The sequence below is a fragment of the Apaloderma vittatum genome, unplaced genomic scaffold (assembly GCF_000703405.1).
Source record: "Apaloderma vittatum isolate BGI_N311 unplaced genomic scaffold, ASM70340v1 Scaffold35085, whole genome shotgun sequence".
Classification (NCBI taxonomy): Eukaryota; Metazoa; Chordata; class Aves; order Trogoniformes; family Trogonidae; genus Apaloderma; species Apaloderma vittatum.
This window is the reverse complement of record NW_009719410.1, coordinates 1-22663: the sequence shown is the minus strand read 5'-3', so window position 1 is coordinate 22663 and position 22663 is coordinate 1. Positions and strand designations below refer to the sequence as shown.

Below are 22663 nucleotides of genomic sequence, written 5' to 3'. Positions count from 1 at the left end.
CTGCCAGCTGCGACTGGCAGTCCAGGCTCTGTCCCTGCAATATAAGCACCAGTTCTGTTGCGCAGCCAGGCACAACCCTGTGTCAGCCCGTGCAGGGACAGTGAAACCTTCCTCGTCCTTAGGTTCAGCCCCCGCTTTGGCACAATTTGTTGGAAGATCTCCCAGCTATCTTTGTTCCATGGTGGGGGGGAGTGACCCCTCCAACTGTGCAAGCAAACACACAGGACTGCAGGTCTAATTGCAAGTTTTCTGTTATTTTTTATTGTAAAATTCATAAAAGGCTTAATTACAAATGTGACAAACTGAACTGACATCACGATGGGGTGCAGGCAACTGATGGAGCGCTTTGTCCTCTTTCAAGAGGAAGGTGATGGCAGCTGCCTTCATGGATATAAAAATAAGCCTCTGGTGTATCAAAGTGTATGTGATCATTTCAGCTACCCTAAACTGAGAATGTATAAAGCAAATGTTAACCTAGGCATTCTACTTCTCTTTGGTATTATCAATTTAATTTACGCTCCTTACTGCCTGGAAGTGATGAAAACCTCTCCCCATCTGCCCACAACTCTAAACAGCTGGCTGCTCAAACACAGCATGGAGTGTGCAGTCACATGCACAATTACTGTACAACACACTTACATGGGACTTGCATCAGGAAGAATGTCCCAGACTTGTGGCACAGATGGAATAAAGATGTGGTAAAAGCTTTTTGCTCCTGAGACTGAAAAAGCAGAATACATGAGAATATTTTTTTCTTACTTGTTTACTTCTAAGAATAAAATCTTAAACCCATATAACCCTGTATTTTAGCAGGAGATAACTTCAGTGTTAGCTTTTTTCCTTACTTGCTACACTTTGATTTGAAGTGTGGAAAAATTGCAGTAAGTTGAGTTCTGACAGTTCATTTGAAGGTAAGTATTTTAGCTGTTCCGAAGCTGGTGGAACAATGCTCACACTAATGCCACAGCAGCGAAAACGCAGCCAACTGTCTGCCACCATTATCTGGCCAGTCAGTCCATGCCTTTGGCTATAACTGAGAAGATAATTCTGTCACACATATGTGCAATAAGAATGCCTAGACAGATGAAAGCCACTTCCTTAAAACAGTAACACACAGATCTGTCTCCTCACTGCAGCTGTGACACCTTAAGAGGAATAGTACTGTTAAAATCTAAGAAAAAAGGACCCTCTTGTTGAGGCAGGAATGTGGTGGGGATGATGTTGTAAATTCCAGCAAATATGTTTTCCACTTCCAAGTAGCAAAATCCACACCTATAATACAAGAAACCATCTGTTAGAACCAAAGCGTGAAGTGCGTTTCAAATGTCTCAGACTTTATTAAGTATTACCTGTAGTCTCCACTGCTCTTTTTCTGGAAGCCATTGGAACCAGGATCTCCAACTGTCGAGACAGTGATGAGTTCAAAACCAACACTGTATTGCCTGCAAGGGACATGACCAACTGTTACTTTAGTGATCTGGGTCATGGGAATTACCCCAAAGAGGGCTTATTTATTAAAAATTACACAGTCTAACTGAAAAACATGTAAAAGCTGCACTAGAACTTGGGACCATCTGTCTATTACCTGTTAACGCATGTGACTGGCACCCCTGACCCGGTCATTCCAACAAGTAATGGTGAAGTTTACAATATAAATCACCCTAAACCCAAGCCACCTTCCTTTCCTTGTCTTCTAGATTGTCAGGGAGCTTCCCACCCTCCCCACAGAGGAGCAAGACAAAGCTTGTTCTTAGCACATCACACTCTCACCATGCTGGTGCACACTTAAGTCTTTACAAACCTCGGTCCCCGTAGTTCAATTAGTAACGGTCCATTCTTGTCTATCTGGAACTGATAAATGGGATTATTTTTGTAGGTATCTCTGAAATTTCCACATCCTCCAGCACTGTGACCTTTCCACTGTCCATTAACCTGACAAGACAAAAGTACAGAAAATACTTTATCCTGAGGATTTGTATTGCTTATTTACACATACTAATAAGACTAGAGGCTCATCTCACATTAGAGGTCACTGACTTTAGTAATCTCTAAGTAATCCAAGTAAAAGACTCTAAGTATTCAGAAAGCTCACTGCAGTCCTGCACCCACCTCAATCAAAGCCTTAGATCCCTTAGAAGTATACTGTGTTTTTTTAGCTTATACTAAGTAAGTAACAAGTGACTGTTTCTGAAAACATGTATCCAACAAAGGATCTATATTCCCACCTATCCCACAACTACTGGATTATGAAAGTTACTCTTTTTGCTCAGACACTCCTCTGTTGTGTAAGAGACACACCAGCGGTATGGGCAGTACAACATTACTTGTGTCGTAACCTTTGCTTCTGCAATCATCGCCTCCAGCCCTGTCCATTCGCCTCTGTGTGCTCAGAACCAGCATGACAGGCACAAAAACATCCATACAGACAGATTCTGCAAGAACAAGTGCATACGAGAGGAAAAATGCTCCTCTGACTTTGAGAAACAGGCTGTTGGTGAGCTCTTCCTGCTAGTCATTAAGCTGAGGTTAGACTCGTAATGCACATCAGGCCTTCACAGATTTATAGCTAAGATCCCTTTCCCCTGTTACTTCCCTCCCCTTTCTGTCAAATCAGCAAGGAGCAACTTTTTTTCTTGCCACAAAATTTTTTACTCAATGTCCAAAACACTCAAACATGGCAAGTCTTGAAACAAGAGGGATTACATATAAAATAATATTATATATTAGATATAATACATAAACAATGAGATATAAACATATTGATATATTAATACATATACTGTATATGACTATGTATTAAACAATAATATACACTACATAATATACTATATACTATGTATCATAATTCAAATAGAATGTTATAGCTATCCAAGGAGATACACACGATGCATGTCACACATGATGCAATATATGATCTATTATTTAGTTATCCAAGGAGATATAATATAAATATCTATAAATCCTTGGATACCTAGCACATGTCTCTTATTTTAATACTTGACAGACATCTTCAAATACTTGACATGAGGTTTCCACATATTTAATTTTCTTCTGCAACATAATACAACATAATACAGATGTCCTGCCTCAAGCAGACTGGACACCTTTCATAAGATTTTGACCTCTGAAAGCATTTTTCCCCAAAGTAAACTCAGTTTAAGAGCTAAAGAAGACAATAGTTTCTGTAAGAACCAAGGAAATTGTGTCTGTGCTCCCAGGAATCTCTCTAGCCACTTTCCATTCTCCACAACAGGCAAGAGTCAAGGGGCTGTTCAGAAGTAACAGCCACTACAAAACCAAAGCACTGCCTGAGCTCCAGAGCTGGGCTGAATTAATTTCAGTCAAGTTTTTTGCTCCTGTTCCTGCTGGTGAACCCTCAGCGAACATTTCCACATGAAATATTGATCCTGTCTGGCAGCATAAGTGCTTATTTCAGTGGCTACAGATCTGTAAGATGTCTCTGCAACATTTGCAAACAGTAACATATTGTGATATTGCCATCCTAAGTCCTTCAGGATCTTGCTACCAGTGCCTTCGGTTTGCCATTGCTGATTTAACTCTACCATGCCAAGGGTTTTTCCAAGAAAAATCATGAGATTCTCTCAGGGGGAAAACAAGCAAATGCTCTTTCAGGTATTTACTCTGCAGTAGTACTAGCACAATCTGATCTCTGCAGAGTAATTACACATCAGGGTACAGGTTGTTATTGTAAAGGCCAGTCTGTTCTACAGAGGCTTTACAGGAGAGCTGCAGTGGCACAACCACACCGTCACACTTCAGTAAAAGCCAATCCACCACCCAGAGAGCCAGCCCAAGGGCTTCATGCTGGTAGGAATTAAGCTGACATGGCAGCTAACTGCTTGCCAAATTATATGTATCTTTAGTATAGGAATGGTCTTGCACTGGTGATGTTAGATTAACCTTTAGTTAAGAAGCTTCACTTGCTAGAAGATGGCCTAAGCTGGCCTTTTTGGGCAATAGTATGAAAAAAACCACCCAACCCAAACCCAAATATTTTAAAGATTTGCACATTTCAAATAACAGACAAACAAACCCAAAATATCATCAGTGACTCATAAAAACTATTTATTTACCCGTTTGGAAATTGTGTACGGTGTAGGAATCTTGGAGAAGGTGAACTTGCACAAGGAATACACCTGTGTTGTAAAAGAAGCAGCTTGGTCACACACTCATCTTGCATGCTCATATGAAATCGGGATGTGTTAATAAAAGCCAAATTGCCTGCACAACATTTTTTAGATCCTTGTTCACTGCATGAGTATTACTTGGAAAACACTGTCTGAAACTCAAAATCCAGAATCAATCTGCAATTTAGTTTTTCAATGACAAAGTGAGACATCTAGCATCCATCATCATGAGACTCAGCAGTTCCAGAAAAACACAAACATTGAGTCCAAGGACTCCAAGAAGTCAAATAACTTGAAATCTTAACTGGAATCTAAAATAGGCTTTTTTTTTTTTATACAGAGAGTCAATGCTCTGCCTGTACACTTATATAAGTATTTTTATTCTAGGAAACAGAAGTATTTTTCACCTGATTTCATTACTAAAAATGCACACACTCTAGTTTAACAACTACAAATAGAAAACAAACGTTTCATCAGTGGTTCTGCTCCATCATTCCTAGCCTCCCTCCCCAAAACAGTAATATCCATCTCAAAGTACACTTTCATATCAAACTTACAAATAAAGGATATTTCATTGTTTATTCACATTCATTATGAAACAGCAGCACGTACCCTGATGGTGTAATGGATTGTGTTTTGTTTCTCGTACTGGGACACCACTAAGGTAAATGTATGCAGCCCTGGAGAGGTCAGCTTTATCTTGGTCAGGTAGTGAGGACTGTTGATCCGGATCCCATCAATGTACGGAGGAGGATCAGCTGAAAAAGAAAGGGATGAACACAATCAGAAAGTCCCACAGCTTGAAACAACTGAGCCATTTTATATCCATGAATTTTGCCAGGGAAGGCAGACTGTTGGTACAAAGGTCAAACCATAAGCAGACCTGAGCGCTCTCAAAAGAGTGCAGCCTGAAGATTTGCTCATAAGAAGGAACAAAAATCTTAACAGCAATTATTTTCAGCAGATGTACACCACATGACAGGACACTAGTTCTCCATTTAAAAGTAAAGCTTAAACCCCATGACTTTCCAGAACTGCTTATCCATCTCCCACCAATTTCAATACTCAAAGCCCTACTGGGATTCTGCTGAACTTTCAAGAGAAAGATAAGGAATGCTTGAGAGCTTTTTAAAAAAAATCTGAGGGGTTTTTTCCTTCTCCATTGGCTGGGCAGTTCCAGAACACAAGCTGCCAACATCTTTGGATGGCAGGTAAACAAGACATTAATTTCTTTAACTAAATCACACATGCTTTCTCTCTCAAAATCCTCACGATTGTTACACAGATGTAGTTGAAGCTCAGTACTTATTACGTGCAGTATTTATTACAAACATCCCAAATATTACAGTTGGTCAATGTCATTTGTTATGTGGCTTCTAACAGGTTCTTTCCAGACTTCTTCTGATTTCAGTAAAGCAGAAACAAGTCTGGCCAATTATTTCAATAGGCCCAGGATCAGGTCCTTTTATTTTCATCCACAAAGCAATGTGGGAGAGGGGAAAAGATTTATATAAAACAATGAGAAGCTTAGGAATGCAAAAGCTTAGCTTCACTCCCAAAGGATTAACCTGCTTTGTTCTGATTTCATTTGAACAGATGGTAAAAACAATACTGCAGCTTGACCAATCTATTTCCACAGAAAAAGATTTTAAACAAGTTTGAGTTTATGAGATTAAAAAGTTTATAAAAGAGTTTGGGTAGTGAGACAAAACATGAATCATCCAGTTCTTGCTCTTGCTGGAAGACCACCTCTTTCAGCCCACAGCTGAACAATTCCTTCCACTACACAAACATGTTTGACCACTTAGGAATGCTTTCAGCAAGACATGCTTGTAAAATAAGCACTGCTACAAGCACCAGCAGCGCATCTTGGGCTGTGAGGAGAAGCAGATGCTGTAACAAGATCAGCTCTTGCAAAACCACAGTGATTTGGTCAAGTCTGAACAGATGCTTTGCATGCAAGGACAGTCTGGCTTCCAGGGCAACCCATCAGCAGAATTGACTGAAGAACAGAGATGAACAACGTAGCCCTCACCAGCCATCCCAATAGGAAAACACCCACTAGTTCCACTCTGTGGTGAAAAGAGCTTTAAAAGCTACTCTCCAATTAAAGCTAGTCCCTAATTAAAACTGTTACTATTACCTGTCACATGACCAGCTACACAATCTTGCTTTTGAAGACATCCCTTAGCTGTAAAAGCAACAGGCCAAATCCTACCTGTTTTGGGATACATTTTCACTGATTTATTCCAAGGAATATTTTGAGACATATATATTTAACATCATCTAAATAATAAATACAGTATTATTAGCTCTGCCTTGAGGCTTTACCTTGTGTTTTAACCTGTGTTTCAGCTATGCTGTCTGTCTTGAAATAAGACATATGTTTTTTTCACAGCTACAACAGCAGCTCCAAAAGCCAAGACCCTTCTTCTCAAAGGTAGTAGAATCTGACCTATAATGGCTGAGAGTAATACTTAATTATATTTTTCTTAAGCATTCCACATCTGATACTTGGCACTATGTTGAAGAGTTCAGCTGCATCTCATGAGCTTGCTTAGGTAGTTTCCTTAAGCCAAGTTCATAGAACAATTAACCTGTATTATTTCCATTTATGGAAAGCCATAAGCCTTTAAATAATTTCACAAATCTGAGAAATTATGCTATCAGATAAACAGAAACACACCTCCAGACCCCTCTAAGAATTAACTACTAGTTTTAAAGCAAAACATGCCTTTAGTGTCCAGAAAATCCCCTGCAATTCTTTCTTTATTTATAATATCACCTTCTCAACAAAAGGTAACACTAACCTGGATAGTAAACCTTTTTGCCATCAGTCTTGTATACAACCATTGTAATGAATTCCCGATTGTGTGCAAAGTCATCCTATAAAAAACACAAAATGAGTTGTACACTTCTGTGGAATGTAACTAATGCCTGAGCAGAGTCAAGTACGCTTTCTCTACCATCTCCTTCGATTGCCACATGGTACAAACTGGTATTTGTGTTTACTAAAAATAGCTGACGTAATTCTTAAAAAAAAAAAATACCTACAGTAAACAAAATGCCACTAATTTTTGTTTATTCCAACAATCTCATACTAATGTGTACCTGCAGAATTTATAGTATATGTACCTGAACATGAAAAATACAAGTAGCAATATGCCAGTAACACAGAAAGCAATATAACAAGATTTACAGAGGACACAGAAGAGGTAAGAAATCGAAGGCAGCACCTTGTCAGTGATGTGTCTGCTAAGCAGGACCCAGACAGCAGCTCCACCCTGCGGGCACTGCACCTCCAGCTTGTACTGAGGGTTGTTTGCCAGGCTGTAGGCATCCTTCATCGGGCCTTGCTTCGCATCCCACGTGCTGCAAATTACACAGACATCCTTAAGATGAGCAAAATACTATTTTCACTTTGAAAACCAACTCCAAGTCCTACATACACACACAGAGTTTCATTACCAAAGCTACTGAAGGCTAGTTGTCTGTCAACTGGAATTCACAACAGTGGTTACATCATACATTAGTGCCAAAACCATTACCTTACAATTGTTTTATGTACACCAGTGTGATAATACAAATGCTACCTACAAGAATACTGGCTGTTCGATATAGTGACTGCAACCACACAAAGCACAGGAAAAGGTGAGCCATTCGGGGAGCCTGAGCTAGCCAATTCTTGCAGTGATTGCACACACCACATTAATTACTAAGCAAAAAACACCTACGCTTCTGTAAGTCTTAGATTCCACACATAAGCTACAGTGAGTTCTAAAAGCTTGTCAATTTTTTCCCCTCCAGTTTTTTATTCAAATTTTTCTTTGAATGTTTCATCTCTTATGTTTGGAAGGGTACCTGCATGAACTTTGAGGTACCCTATTACAAACTCTGCCTGCTGCCTCATGAACTGTCTAGGCAAAGAAAACAAGGTATGAAAACACAAGAAGCATGTTCCCACACAGAGGTACCACAATCACTAGTAATACAAGTAAAGGCAAACTAGTAGATGAGCTTTGAGATTAACATATACACTCTGGTGATGTAGCAAGATGAGGTAATGTGTTTGGCAATCATTTAGAGTATAAAGATGGACTGAGCTTTTACAGATAAGCTTAGCAGTTGCACTGTGGGTGAAGGAGCTTGTGCTGAGCTGACACACACAGAAACATCACAGAAGCAGTGGCAGAGTGCTGTATAGTAGAGGGGAAAAATAGAGAAACCCTTGCTTTCTGAAACAGACACACACATTAATCCTCAAACTGGGTGACAAAAAGACTGAATGTAATACATACAAGGTAGGAGACAGGTATCATATTCAGAAGAAAATCAGCAGGTAAAGAAGATTTATGGTAACTACAACTGCTTAAAATTAGAATTAGTTAAAGCTAACATCACTGGACACATCCTGTCGAGACAACATGCACTGCACAAATGACTTGTAACTGGCCTAGAAAATAAGTTCCAAATAGACACTAGGTCATTTAAGCACTGTCTGATCACTGCTTGGAGACAGACAAAAATCTGATTTCTATTCCAACAGAGATGTGGGACTGAGTTCAGGATCTGGTTACATACACAGCCTCTCAAAAACATCACAAAGGTTGATGCAGTTTCAACAATGTTACAGAAGTGGTCAAAAACCAGAGTCTAGGCTGAGAATTTAATAGTGTAAAGTCAGGCTCAGACAAGCACAGTTGGAGTTCAACCTCTTAAGCTGTACCTAGAAAGAATGGACAGAAGGAAACACCACTTCAGAACATTTTGCGAGTTCTCAACACAAAACTTTTCTCTTTTAGACCAACCTGTGAATACATGTAGATTCTTTAAAAAGACTTGGGTTCCAACTCAAATAAATAACATCATAGTACTGGCACAGGTCCTCCCAAGCAATCCAGAAAATGCCTAAAAAGGAAATGCCAGACACCTTGATTTTACTTGTTTTTCAAAAGTCTCTTTCCAGACAAATGATATAGCTTCTATAAACCCCTATTTCTGTAAAACATAGAAACATCTGCATTACCCAAACTTCTTAAAACTTAACTCCCAAACCAAACAAGTTAAACCAAGAAAAACAAGTTAGTCTCTGCTTATCATCAAGGACTTTGTAAAGCTGTTGGAACACTTTTCCTTCTCAAGCACTAAGCAGAAGGTATGAGAGAATTTGCTGTAATGAGAGAGACATTATTAGGTGATTCCGACCTGCCTTCCTCTCCCCTGGGTATCTGAAAAACATATTCCCAGTTCAAAAACTTCCTTCAGTTGTGATCCAGCTCAACCAAGCATTCAATCAACAAGTCTGAATGTATTGTTACGATATTTCATTCCCCACCCACAGGAATTGCTTTGCCAAACTGAATCTGCTTAATCTTTACAATATCCTTGTGCATCTATTTTAATTTTCCATAACTTCCTTAATTGCAACTCCAGCCAACAATGCCTGCAAGCAAGCTGACAGATTCCTGATGAAATAAACTCTCCAAAAGGTCACAATATTATATACAAGTCTCTGACATAGGCCATTGCATTTTTCACAGCAATAATAAAAAAAATAAAAGCCATTTTGGATGAGGTCTTGAGTAACCTGGTCTAGCTGAGAGGTGTCCCTGCCCATGGCACAGAGGTTGGATTAGATGATCTCTAAGGTCCCTTCCAGCCTAGGCCATTCTATGATTCTATAATAATAGCTACATACTTAGGCAAGACTAAATCCAATCAGAAAAAACAGCTCCCTTAAAATTACTTACACAATTGATATCGATTTTAACTACTAGATGTTACAGATAAAAATTCTTTAATAAATGAATTGATAAATAATGAGCTAGTCTCATAATTGTCACAAAGTCAGAGCTACTATTCTTAAATCAAATTTTTCCTTATGCATTTTCACAAGGCTTATCAATAATGCTGTAATTTAACAGGTTTGGACACATCCTGTTGTCAAAACCAAGCGGCACTGAACACAAGCCCCTTCAGAGAGACACAGACAGCAGCCAGGATGCTGCAAGAAGAGTAGATTTCTCTTTCCAAATGTGAAAAGCAGCTTCTGCAGAATTCCTAAGCCTTCAGCAACCTGCCCTTTCTGCAGCAAACCCAGTCAAGTTTCCAGTGCTCTGCTGCTCCCTAGGGACCAGGGCACCAACCACACCAGCACCATTCCAAGGGACTTCTTGGGACAGTGACAGCAGTGCTTCTGCTTCTATTCTTACAGCCCAAAACAGAGTGTATGTAAAGATTTACTCAGAGATACATAATGCAAGGGGAGGGGGAGAAACACACACAAAACCCAACAAAAACAAAAACACCGATCTCCAGCACATAACCTCAAATAGGTAAAACTAATTTAAATAGGATTACAGTAAGCATGTTGATATCTATTTGCAAATTTGGGAGGAAACTCTCCCCTGCAAAAAGTCTATTTACGTATGAAAAAGCAGTGTTAAGCAGCTTATGGTCAGAATGTTACCTCTGCACTGAATGCCCCCACATCCAGATAGTGCAACAGCAACACTTAAGCAAGGAGGTAATTTCTTATCAGTCAATTTGAGGTATATTTAACAGTCCAGATCACTTCAGCCCCAAACAAACCCGAAATGATAGATTTAAATACACAAATACTTCCTAAACTTTCAGGCTATTTAGTTTCTAGTATTTGTTTTACTCTCTCTTCTCATCATTAAACACTTCTTTCCACCTTCCTGCAGGGATATGCCACAACAATGTTTTATCTGAAAAGACTAACTTTTTAAACTTCATTACCATTGTCTATTTTCTGAGCTGTTCTTGGATCAAAGTTCAAATATTTCTGTAAATCCAGGGTCCAGTTTCTTGTGTCATTTTCACTGTATCGTCCTTTCCAACGTAAGTGGCTCCAGGGATTTTTCAACTGAAGAAATCGAAGTCCCTGAAGAATTACAAAATAAAATTGCCAGATTCATTCAAGACAATTTTTATATTTATATTAACATTAATATGGACCAATAACTCTAGAGAATAGAGCATCATTAAGCTTTCTATAATTTTCCAGAAGACCTCAAGACAAAATCAACTAAAGAAGCTGTTAGAGTAAGAAATCACTGAAATTTCTCTGCTGTGGGTAGCTAAACAGGCATCTGAAAACATCTTCGGTTTTATTTAAGATACCTTATATTCTCTTATATCCAAGACAGCATATGCATGGGTTGGAACTAAACCCCATTTTTCTCCTTCCTCTTCAGACATCATCCCTGTTGCTGTTGTGATAAGAACATCTCCCTTGTGAAATCTGTTAAAAAAAAAGTATGAAAAATAGCTCACTTAAAATCTTACATGCTGCAAACTAACATTTGCCACACTCTAACAGTATGATTTTACACTGTTAGCACGACCCTGCTTTCTAAAAATTGGAATATGGAGTTTATGGTCAGCAGAAATCACTCCTGAAAAAGCAGAATTATTTTCTTTTAGCATTTAAGTAGAGGTCTTTAGTGAAAAATGGTTATTTCCATGTATTTTCATCTTTTTTTTATAAATAAAAATAATTTATCAACCTGAAGTTCAATCTATCTCACTTTTTAAGGATTCTCTTCATGGATCTTCAGCTGAACACACATGTGGTTTCATCACCACTTTGCCAATTACTTCATGTAGCAAATGAACATCTCTGTCATACCCCAGGATTCTTAACGAGGTTCCAAAATCCTTAAGAACAAGAAGTTCACACTTCTATATTTTTGCAGATGCTTACACTAAAAGTTCTGTGTCCCCTAGAATAGACTTTACAAGGTCTGAACTGTCATCTTAGCTAAAATCCCAGTGTGCATTCAGCATCATTACACGGCTTGCAGGGTCACTGCACTACACATCAACACATTTTCAGCCCAGCACAGGTGAAGAATAGTGATGCCCTTACAGCTAGATCCCATCCTAACTGCAGTCACACCTACAAACTGCAATGTCAGAATATCTGAAAAGCTGTTGACAACCATCTCAGCGCTCCCACCTAACTGCAGAAGCACTGCAGAGAGACTCTTTACCATGAAGGCAGATGTTTCAGTCAGACTACTCCCCCTTCTTACACATTGCAGCACAGCAGAAATGCGTAAAATCATTTCAAAAGAAATCAAACTACTTGCTAGCTGACATTCATGAATTACAGCTATAATTTTCACCATAAGTGGAATTGTTATGGTGAGTCCGAAGATAACTACTGTAGTTTTGACAGACTTTTGCTGCTCCTCCAGTAGATTTACTAATGGGGCATAAGAACCAAGATCTCGTGACATGATTAAAAATGCTGTACTACATCTGCTCGCTAAGGATCAGTCAGGGCTCTGGGGAACTGTGTGGGAACACAGAGCACATTTCCTTCTACTTTTTAAACTACTTTTTAAAGAAGGGCTGCTGTTTCTTTTTCTTCACATGTAAATAAGAAGAATTACCTAAAAACTCCACAATATTTTAACTCTTCTGTTCTGTTAAATCCAATACTCAAACTTTAATTCTTTTTCTTTCAGAAAGCATATAGAGGTTTTGTGAAGCACAATTTGTAGGAGTACTAAAATGCTATCAAAGGATCTGTGGTGACTGCACTGCTTTTACAGTAACACAGCAACTAGACTGCAAGTGTTTTTATTATTTCAGAAAAGAACAAAGCTTACCTCTGATAGAGCATCCTGAAAGTACTGTCTTTATTGAAAGCTTGATTGTCAGAGTGCATAGCAATTCTTTCAGGTATCCAGCCAGTCAGCGCATGAAGATCAATATTCTGAAATGCAAGTATACAAAAGAAATCAGAACATATAACCCATATGCAGGCATATGATAGCTGTACACAAAAAACAAAAGTACCTTAAAAGAATTTAAGTATATAAAAAGTTACACTATAGAAAATTATTTTTTTTAAAAAGTACAAAAACTTAGTAGTTGAGGACAACATTTCCAAATCGGTTTTAACTAAGCAAAACAAAAAAGCTGGAAAGTGAACTGGTGAAACAAACTGGAATTTCTGAGCAGTAGAAGCATAAGACAGTCGTGCTCAATTCTATGATGTGTTCTATTTATTTTGTTGATTCACAGACTTTCAAAGCACAGCCTCAGACACACTGTCTGGAACCTTGCTATTATATATGCATTTTAAATAATTTAAGTTTTACATCTAAGGCTCAGGGTTTGGGAGGTTTAAAGTCTTTTTGATAAAGCTGTCACTGATACATATTTCCATAAAAAGATGCTTTAATCTCTCCATTCTATCTCCTTCAAATATTGCTCCTTCCCTTTTCTTTGCTTTGTACTTCTCAAAGCAAAACCAGAGACTGTGAACATTGAAGTGTCCGTACCCAGCCCCAACGGGTGGGAACTTGAGGGGTTACTCCACAGCCAGAACCTGACCCTGATCATCACAGGCAGCTGTGACACAGGGGCAGGAAGGGCAGAGATTCAATGTCACAAGTCAAACTGGTTTTATCTTTAAGAATTTTAAATTCAAATCAGAAATGCTTCTTCAGTAGCACGTGATTATGCAGGCTACTCATTGCAGTAAGCCAGTCCTCTTTAAAAGAATCATTTGCATCTCAGCCTAGGTGCAGTGCAATGTCCATTTCTTTAGTAACAGCATTACAGGAACCCATCACACATTCATGCAAATGAGTGGAACAATCTGATACTACTAATCAAGTACCACTAAGTATATCTGTGAAAGAATTTTTAAAATGTCAAACCAAATACTTGCCTCCCCAGGCAATTAATTTGTGTCACTAGGAGTAAAGTTATTTGATCCAAGGTTATGTAAGCAGAATTTTTGGCCTCTAAAATAATCTAGTACTTACAGAATTCGATCCAGGAAAATCATATCCTCCCATGACCTTCATGTAAGCTTTTTCTATTAGCGATACCCATAGTTCATTCTTATTGTTAGAATAAGAGCAAAGAAGTTCCCCACTATGATCAACAGGTAACTGGTCATCTATGATTACCTGTGTGAAATAAATGAAGAATGGTCATAAAGCAAACACATTTTGGTACATACTTCACACTCAAAATGAATCTCAAGTTTAAAACTCACTTTTCGACAAAACATAACCAAATTTTTTGCTACACAAACATAGCTTCACAGTAAAGCACACTAAGCCTTCAAAATATATGATTTAAACAGAAACAGTACTAAATCTCCCCCAAACCACTTACCTTTCTAGGCACACCATTGATATGAAGTTTCACCATGTATTTGCCACATGGATTATATTCTGGTTCCCCTTTCTTATTTTGAGGGTAAATAATACTGTTGAAAGAAAAAAAAAAAACACAAGCAATTTTCCTCCAGGAAATTGCAAAAATAAGTAGGATTAACACAGTCTGTTTCTGAAATTTACAGTGAGCTTAAATATGCAATTTTTAATAAAAGAACAACTCAAATTTAATAAAAATGACAGTGATGTTTAAGTAGGTTTTATTTCTCAGGCCTGGCTCTTGCTTAAGTTTTCTGCTTAATTTAGTAACAGAAAGAACACAAGCAACCTAACTGTTTCTCTAACAGAAGCAAGGCAAACAAATTTATCTCACTAATAAGCCCTATTTACATATGCGCTGTATAAATACAGTATTTGCCTGAACAAAAAGTCAAACATTTGAAGAAGACAGTGCAGAACTTGTTGCTCTTCAGAAGAATACAAGTTCATTTCTAACAAGTATAGATTAAAACCAAAAAATCCAGTAACAACATTCCCACACTCATCCAGCAGCACGTTCCCAGCAGAGTCTGCCATCTGCAGCAATTTTATCACAGGGCACCAGTCAAGTGGAATTGAGACAGTGCCATGACATTAATTCTCCAGTGAGATGCAAGACAGACTACCTGTTGCACAGCAATTGGCATAACATAGCAGAAAAACAAACCTAAAAGGTATTTTAAATAAAATTTCTGTTAAAGACTGAAAAAAAGATTCCAAACTATTTTCTCCCCAGGTTAGACTCCAGTGTCTGTATACACATCTACATAAAGCTGGCTTCCCTCTCAGAAGGGCTACAGCCACTTGAGTCCCAAAAAAACAATACAAATACTATATTCTTACTGAGTATAACTGTCATGGAACCTATTGCAAAAGCTTGGCAGTATTGAGTTTGAAAATACCTCAGAAAGCAACAGCTCCTTACCTCGTGATTAGTTTTTTGTTATATCTTCTTTCATACGCTGCACTGATAGCTAGTGATGCCACAAAAGAGCAATCTGACACTATTGTCTATAAAGAAAAGAGAAACAGTGAGGACACATACCATATGGGTTGGTGGCGACCTGGCAATGTTGGCTTAATGGTTGGACTTGATGACCTCAAAGATCTTTTCCAACCAAAGAGATTCTGTGATTCTGTAATAATTTAGATACTGAAAGACAAACAGGGTGTGTTGCAGGAAGGAAAATCATCATTCAGCAATTGCCTTCTAAAGGGAAAGGATTTGAACCCAGAGAAGTCAAGTTACTTCTATGAAAGGAGGAGACTACTGGAAGGGGGCTTGGTCAGTGTGAGGCACTTCCACTGCTCACACACCTGTTTGTTCTACATGGAATCTGCAGTGATACCAATTAATCATTAACCACCAGAGAGCCAAGGGAAGCACTCACATGTGGGGAGTTCTTATATACCCGGCAATAAACTGCTAGCTGCGCACATGTCTCTCTAGGAGCAATTTACCTGCTTTATGCTGAAACTGGACACAGTATAAATCATCGTAGGATTATTGGTTATGTCATCCGGTCGCATCCACTTGGCAAACATTGCTTTCTGTTTAGGGGATAATGGTAACTTCCCACATTTATCACTAGATTTAAGAGAGAAAAAAGAAATTAATCAATAGCAGTTTAGAAAACCTTTTTGTGGTATACTCAATCTTATACTGGTGTAAAACAGTGCTAAGCAATTACACATCTTTGTATAAACTGCTGTAAAACAACTTCAGAAAACACCACCGATAAGTTTGCAACACTAATTCTTGGGGGACAAGCAAAAATACTAAAAATATGAAATAAAACACAAAAAGCTTCCTTCATACAGGACTGAACAGCAAAAACAAATTCTGAAAAGCTATCTACACCAGCAGAAACTCAAATGCTGTATTTCAAAACAAGGAACTAACAATCAAGTTTCTGTAGTTCTGAAAATAGAGGTTTGTCTGACTGACAAGCCTTTAGCAGGAAAAAAAAAAACAAAACAAGAAATTCACACCCAAACAAGCCCCAGGTGTCTTTGTCTATTATGGATCTGTAATCTTAACATAGTACTGTTGCTCGTAAATGAAGTCTACTTAATTTTAAAAACTCTGAAAAAGAAAACACTTAATTACCAAATATAGGAAAGCTATGGAAATAAAAACAAAAGTTTAGCAATTAAACGACACTTACGAAAATGGCATAGGGAAGGCAAAACGTTCCCTCAGATCAACACTCATAAAAGGTACGTACTCAATGCCATTAATTTTTGAAGTCTTCCTGCAAGTCATAAGAAAATAAAACAGTTGATATATATCAACTACCTCTTGAAAACAAAACCACCACTGCATTCATTTGGGCTTGAAATGTGCAATATTTGCTTGGCTCAGCCATCAGTCCTGCAAATATGTACCTGCAGACAAGTGACTACACCAGGACAGCAATTTCTAGCAGTTGCAAACCTTTTCATAGTTTTAGAATTCACATTTAAACTACACCTGTCTAAACAGAATTTCTCAAGTCCCTTAAGTCTCTCATTAAAGACAGTCTTAGGATATGCTGACAGCAATTAACAATTAGCAACACTTAAATGTCATCTAATTGGGGCAGTATTTTGGAACATTTTCAACCAGTAACAAAAATACTGCACATTTATAGGTATATTTTTGACTAAAGCACACAGAACATTTTTAAAAGTAAGAATCATATTTAAACATAAATGCAATTTAAATTTCAAACAAAGGGTTAACTAAAAAAGGTATGCAAAATATGTTTAAATCAAATCACAGAATGCATTGAGTTGGAAGGATCTTTAAAGGTCATTTAGTCCAACACTCACAATGACTAAAGACATGAAACAGCTTGAGGTTCTCTTGTGAATCTTAAGAAAAGATCAACCAACCTTCCAAACCAACACAAAAAAAACCCCAAAAAACTACTCAAGACATCCACAAAACTAGAAACCTTCACTGCACAAAAGAGGAAAAAAGGTTAAGCTTTAATAAGGCAATTCTTGATGCTCTGCAACTTCTCCAACACATGCACATTTCTATCTTCACAACCATATTCTCAGCCCAGACTTAGTCCTCTGAAGTGAAAATGACTAAATGCTACCATAGAGAATACAAAAATTTACTGAGGTGTAGCACCACCGAGAGGTGGATTTCTAAGAGGTATTTTTCCAGTCTCTGCTTATACACCTCAGCTTCAGCTGTTTCAATCTACTGTCTAAGATGCATGAAGGATGTGGACACAAACTATAACGTTTTGGAAAAGCTTGTCTTCAGCTTACCTGAGAACTTCAATTTCCTCTGCTGTGTACCTCTGACCTTGAGACTCACTAGCCTGTACCGCTCTGATGGTCTGTGGTTTATCATTTAAAGAAAAATCAGGTCCCAATGGGAAGAACGTTCTGACTGGCTGATTTTGTCTAGCTGCAGTAGACTTCTCTTTCTGAGATGACTTTGACATAGATTCCTTCAGTGCCTCCGCTCTAAAGCAAATAAAAATGTATTTTATTTACAACAATGATAATGCAGTTATGGTTCAACTACTTATTTGCTTGGTTCCCTTTCCCATATGTTGAAGGGAATGAACAAATACCCAAGTTGAACAACATCACTTTTCCTAGGAGCAATCAATTTCTGTTGCCAGTAATTCTTTGTTTTCCTGTTTTAGAATCAAAGTATTGCTTTTCTAATTAATATATAAGCTACTTTTGGCTCTCTAGATTTTTATCACCTTTAAACTATGCTAGTAGGAGAATTAGTATAAGTACTCATAATCTGAAATGGAGAGAAGACTGATCTATATCCTCTCACACCCTCAGGATTTAAAGATTTAACATATCTATCAGCTACAGTATCAGCAGAAATCTACCAGCATTCTGACAACACAGCGTTTCAGTTGCTTGAAGACTGTACATTTGGGAGCCACCATTAGTTGCATTAAACTGCTGGATAATCACACATATGCAAAATACAGGATTTTTTTCTGAACACAGACTGGGAAATGCTGAATATCAGCTTATACTGAAATTTAACCCAACATGGTTTGTTATTCGCTATCATACAGCTGATTTAAAAAGTTGCATTGAACTTATACTCATGGAACCAGTTTCAGATATAGACTCCACACCCTGCAGCATGGGCAGGCATGCGAAAACTCACACCCAACTCGCTGCGCGCCGAGACCTCATCCACAGCATCCCCACCAACACTCACCTGTCCAGCGCTTGGCGAGCCAGCTGCTTCAGCTTGGACTGCAGGCCTGCTTCAGATGTTTCGGTAGCCTTAATTGTAAAATAAAAGAAGAAGCTACACATCTGAAAAAACTGCAGGTTTTATGGGCTTAGTTTGTCAGATTCCACTTAGGGATTACAGCAAACAAGAACTAGCTACTTTTTTCCAACTCTCTTCTAAGTAAGCAAATATGTTTCTTTAAAATCTCAGCACAGGCAGCATATCAAGCAAGCAAACATCATTTTGCTGTTGCTAGTGAATGTTCATGGAACAAAAGGGTATTTAAAACGCTTCAATGTGGGTAATACTGCTTACACAAAAAAAATCTGCCTGAAGAATATTAAAACACTAGAGGCAGAAAGAAGACAAAACCAAACGCTAAGTATACTACTGAGCTTAGATGTATTCTGATTCTTTTCCCCAAGTGAGTAAAAACTAATCAGGGTAACTTAGGAAAAAAATTTTGAATGCTTCCTTTCATAAAATATAAACAAGCAAGATTGCTTGCTAGTTAAAAATCTTGTTCTTGCACATCTAAGGCATAAAATAATCTACAACAGTGCACCAAAACAAGTATCAAGAGTGCTAACTTCTGATCTCAGCTGGGCGGGCAGCTATTGCAGTTTACGCTGTTGTTTTCTGAAGCAGAGTCACTGCAGCTAAACTACCTGCTAGAGGCAGAGCCTAAGGTGTGGCTGCTCCTGTGACACCATAAACACGGTTCAGGTTCTGGCTTTGCACCTTGCCTGACTCTCCCAGATGAGGAAATGAAAGGCAAGCTACTTCGACGCTAAGAAACAAAACTAGAAACGCCCCCCATAAGCAGATATTTACATTTGCAGATAAATTACACTCAGGAGTTCCTGGTCGAAAAAGACTTTGAAAGCTGTGTGAAGGCCAGCAGTGGAGATAGCACACCAGCACACCCGTCTAGGAGTCAGCCAAAGAGGAGGGAGTGGCTGCTCCGAGTACTGCAAGGGGAAGGAAGAAACAAATCTCTCCACCTGATTATACAGAGGAGAAAGACAAAAGTAAAGCTTCAAGCTAGCAGAGTTTCTCCAATCTTTTTTCATTCTGGGAAGAAGGTACTTTTATATCACCTTGAGGGACAAAGCCTACAATCATCTCAACAAAATTATATGCTAGTCAAGATGAAAAGAAACTTCTGCACCTAATGAAATATCCAATAAAAACAGTGGTTAATAGGAAGTAATTTCAGACTAACTGAAATATATTTAAGTAATATTTGCCTGCTCTTACATAATAGGAGGAGCACAGCAAAGGAAAAACAGTATGCTGCCACAGTGACTTTTACGTAATAGACTGAAAATGCTTTGTTCCAACAGCTCAAGTGGAAAAACTAGAGCAGTTCTAACTATTAATGTGGCTATGCCTACATGAAACCAGTTCACAGAATTCAGAGAAAAGATTTTAGTCCAGTATGTAGCAAAAGTAACATGCCTCCTTCCCAACAATCTGCATACATTTATATTATAAAAAGAGAAAGAAGGGAAAAAGAAAGAGAGACTTGGTGGAGTTACATTATGATGGTGAGCTCTTCCCTATAATGAGTTAGTTACGGCAACTGGACTTAACGGAAAAAAAAGCAGTACCTGTAATTATATTCTCCATCATTTACATAACAGACAGTTAACCCGTAGTAATTTCATTGTGAATTGAATTAACTCGTAACAGCTTTAATGTTGAGCAACGAGTAATCAAGTAGTATTTTTACTAGTTTTGACATCAGTAGATGGTTGTTTTCAGCAAATGTTACACACAAAAATTTCCCTTACTTCCTTTAACAGAGTCAGAAAGCAATATAGTTGACACATTAGCAAATCATGTTCAGTTTTAGCCGGCTTTAATTTCTGTTTTAGTGTTGCATTTGCTCCAGGGCAAAAATTAACATGAAAAAGTTCCAGAATGTGTCTAGTTTTCAGTATAATCCAGTTCAGTAAAAATACTTATGTCACAAGTCTCCATAAATTTACAGTGTAAACCAGCAACATTACAAAGACCGGAAGAAACACTAAAAAAACCCCAAACAGTGGAGAAAAAAAATTAAAAAGTAGTTTTTTGAAATACAGGTACTCCATTTTTAAGCTGGCCTTTAAGGATCAGTCACCTGTGTAAGTGGAAGAATTTCTTACCATCACGTAATTCCACCAAGTTAACCTGTAGCTTAACATACTGTTTTCAAACAGAGTTCCACTGCTTCTGTGTACAGCTCTATAGCTTCTTCTGCATTGCCTTTATCATCTTCATCAAAAGCTTGGGTAACCAGGAAGTGAGCACGCTCTAGGTCCAGCTGTTGCTTTGACTTCAGCGGGTCTGTGTTCTGTGACTGAACTAAAGTAAAAAGAAAGTATTTAGGTTTCCACAGCAGCAGAAACATAAAAACATCCTTAACAGGGTACTGAAACACTAGCAGTTCTCATCAGATAGGTAACATCTATTTCTTAGCTGGAAAATGAATCTTTCTAAACTCTGCAAGGACAAGAAAACACACCCCCCGCCCCAAAGCAGATACCCTCTCAGAACATTTCACATGTTGGATAATGTGAATACAATCTTTCACACTACATTAAGGATGTCTAATCACATAAAGTATTTCATAATTTGTGAAAACACATAACCTACAGTAACACAGAAGTTCCTCAGTGTAATAAAGGTTGTCCTTTTGAGAGGCAGCTGAAGGAGATCAGCTTGTCCAGCTGAGAGGAGGGATGGCTTTGGGGGAACCTGCTGATAACTGCCAGGTTATCAAGAAAATAGCTCTTCACTGCAGCACAAAGAAAGGGAATGAGAGCCAGTGGCTATGATCTGAAACAGGGGCAAATTCAACCAGATATATAAAAAAAAAAATATAATCAGTAGAAAGATGGCTGTACCCTGGAACAGAGGCCCAGAGGCACCAGGGAATTTCCCTCCTTAGGCCTTTTCAGGACTTGACTAGACTTCAGCACCCTGGTCCAAAAAACAACATCTACCCTGCTTTGAGCCGGAGACTGGTCTGTAAACCTCCCAAGGTTCCCCTTTGGCCAGGTGATTCTACAATTGTAACTGAGAATTGCAGGTGTGTAAAGAAAATCGGCATTTTGTTTTAAGCATAAACATTGCAACTGGATCAAACAAGGAAGCCCTTATGAGAGACTGCTCAAAGTTAACAGCGGAACTCACTTCCCTCAAATCATGCAGCTGAGGCTTAGATGAGCTTTCATTTGTTACTGATCAATTTTTGTTGCTATATTTAATTACCTTCTCAGGTTTGCTCTGCAGGATATTTAAAAGGAAAGAATGCCCACACCCAAGTCCTTAAGTAATACACCACTTCACTTCTGATGTATCAGAATTCAAAGCACTCATGTGCTCATTGTGTCTATGGTTCTTCATAAAGGGCAAGAAAATTAGAATTATGAAAACCAGAGCAAACATCATCAACTACATATTTCACAGTACCAAAGGCTTTCCGCTCAATTAATTTAGCAGAGGTTTAATTAGAACGTGCCTTACCCACCTGCTGAATGGAGAGCTTGAACTCTCTCCAAGTACTCGTTTATTTTCTCTTGAATATTTTCCAAGTTGGACCCTGCCATCCCGGCATAAATTAAGGCTTGTGCAGCTTCCTGCAGGGACAAAAATATAAGACAAAGTTAATTTTCTGCCTAGAAAATTACTGCAGGGCTGCTCTATAGCACCTCATCCCCAGCCTGTACCGATAATGAGGATTGTTTCAACTCAGGTGCAGAACCTTACACTTGGCCTTGCTGAATCTCAAGCAATGCACAACACACTCACTTACCCAGCTTGTCCAGGGCACTCTGGAGGACATACCATCCCTCTAGCATATCAACTGCACTGTTCAGCTTAGTGTCAGCTGCAACTTTGCTGAGGGTGCACTTGATCCCAGTGTCTATGTCACTGATGAAGATACTGAAGAGCACTGGTCCCAGCACAGACCCTTGAGGAACACTGCTTGTCACCCATCTCCATTTGGATACCAAAACATTGACCACAAATCCTCTGGAGGTGACCATCCAACCAGTTCATAGAATCTTAGAACAATTCAAGTTGGAAAAGACCCTTGG

General features: G+C 38.5%; 1 protein-coding gene across 1 annotated transcript; it reads right to left on the bottom strand.

The window, feature by feature from the left end:
- Positions 1–1127: 1127 nt before the first annotated feature.
- Positions 1128–22198, bottom strand: CAPN7 (calpain 7). The gene is made up of 20 exons (XM_009870623.1): positions 22093–22198; positions 20767–20924; positions 18555–18622; positions 17624–17824; positions 16525–16611; positions 15818–15944; positions 15282–15367; positions 14316–14409; positions 13958–14104; positions 12791–12897; positions 11295–11415; positions 10911–11055; positions 8957–9056; positions 7385–7520; positions 6959–7034; positions 4761–4906; positions 4095–4157; positions 1802–1932; positions 1350–1442; positions 1128–1272 (listed from the first exon to the last, which is right to left on the bottom strand). Exons 1-20 carry the CDS (start codon positions 22169–22171, stop codon positions 1128–1130), a joined length of 2310 nt encoding a protein of 769 aa, XP_009868925.1. The 5' UTR covers positions 22172–22198.
- Between the last annotated feature and the right edge of the window lie 465 nt (positions 22199–22663).

Bases quoted from the DNA above. Each gene is read 5' to 3' on its own strand.
- CAPN7 (XM_009870623.1), bottom strand. From the start codon at position 22,171: ATGGCAGGGTCCAACTTGGAAAATATTCAAGAGAAAATAAACGAGTAC. The intron at 9,057-10,910 runs GTAATGAAGTTT...TTTCCTTTTTAG, and splicing joins AGCTCAGAAAATAGACAATG to GCATTTTCTGGATTGCTTGG. The intron at 7,521-8,956 runs GTTGGTCTAAAA...TGTAATTTGCAG, and splicing joins GAATCTACATGTATTCACAG to CACGTGGGATGCGAAGCAAG.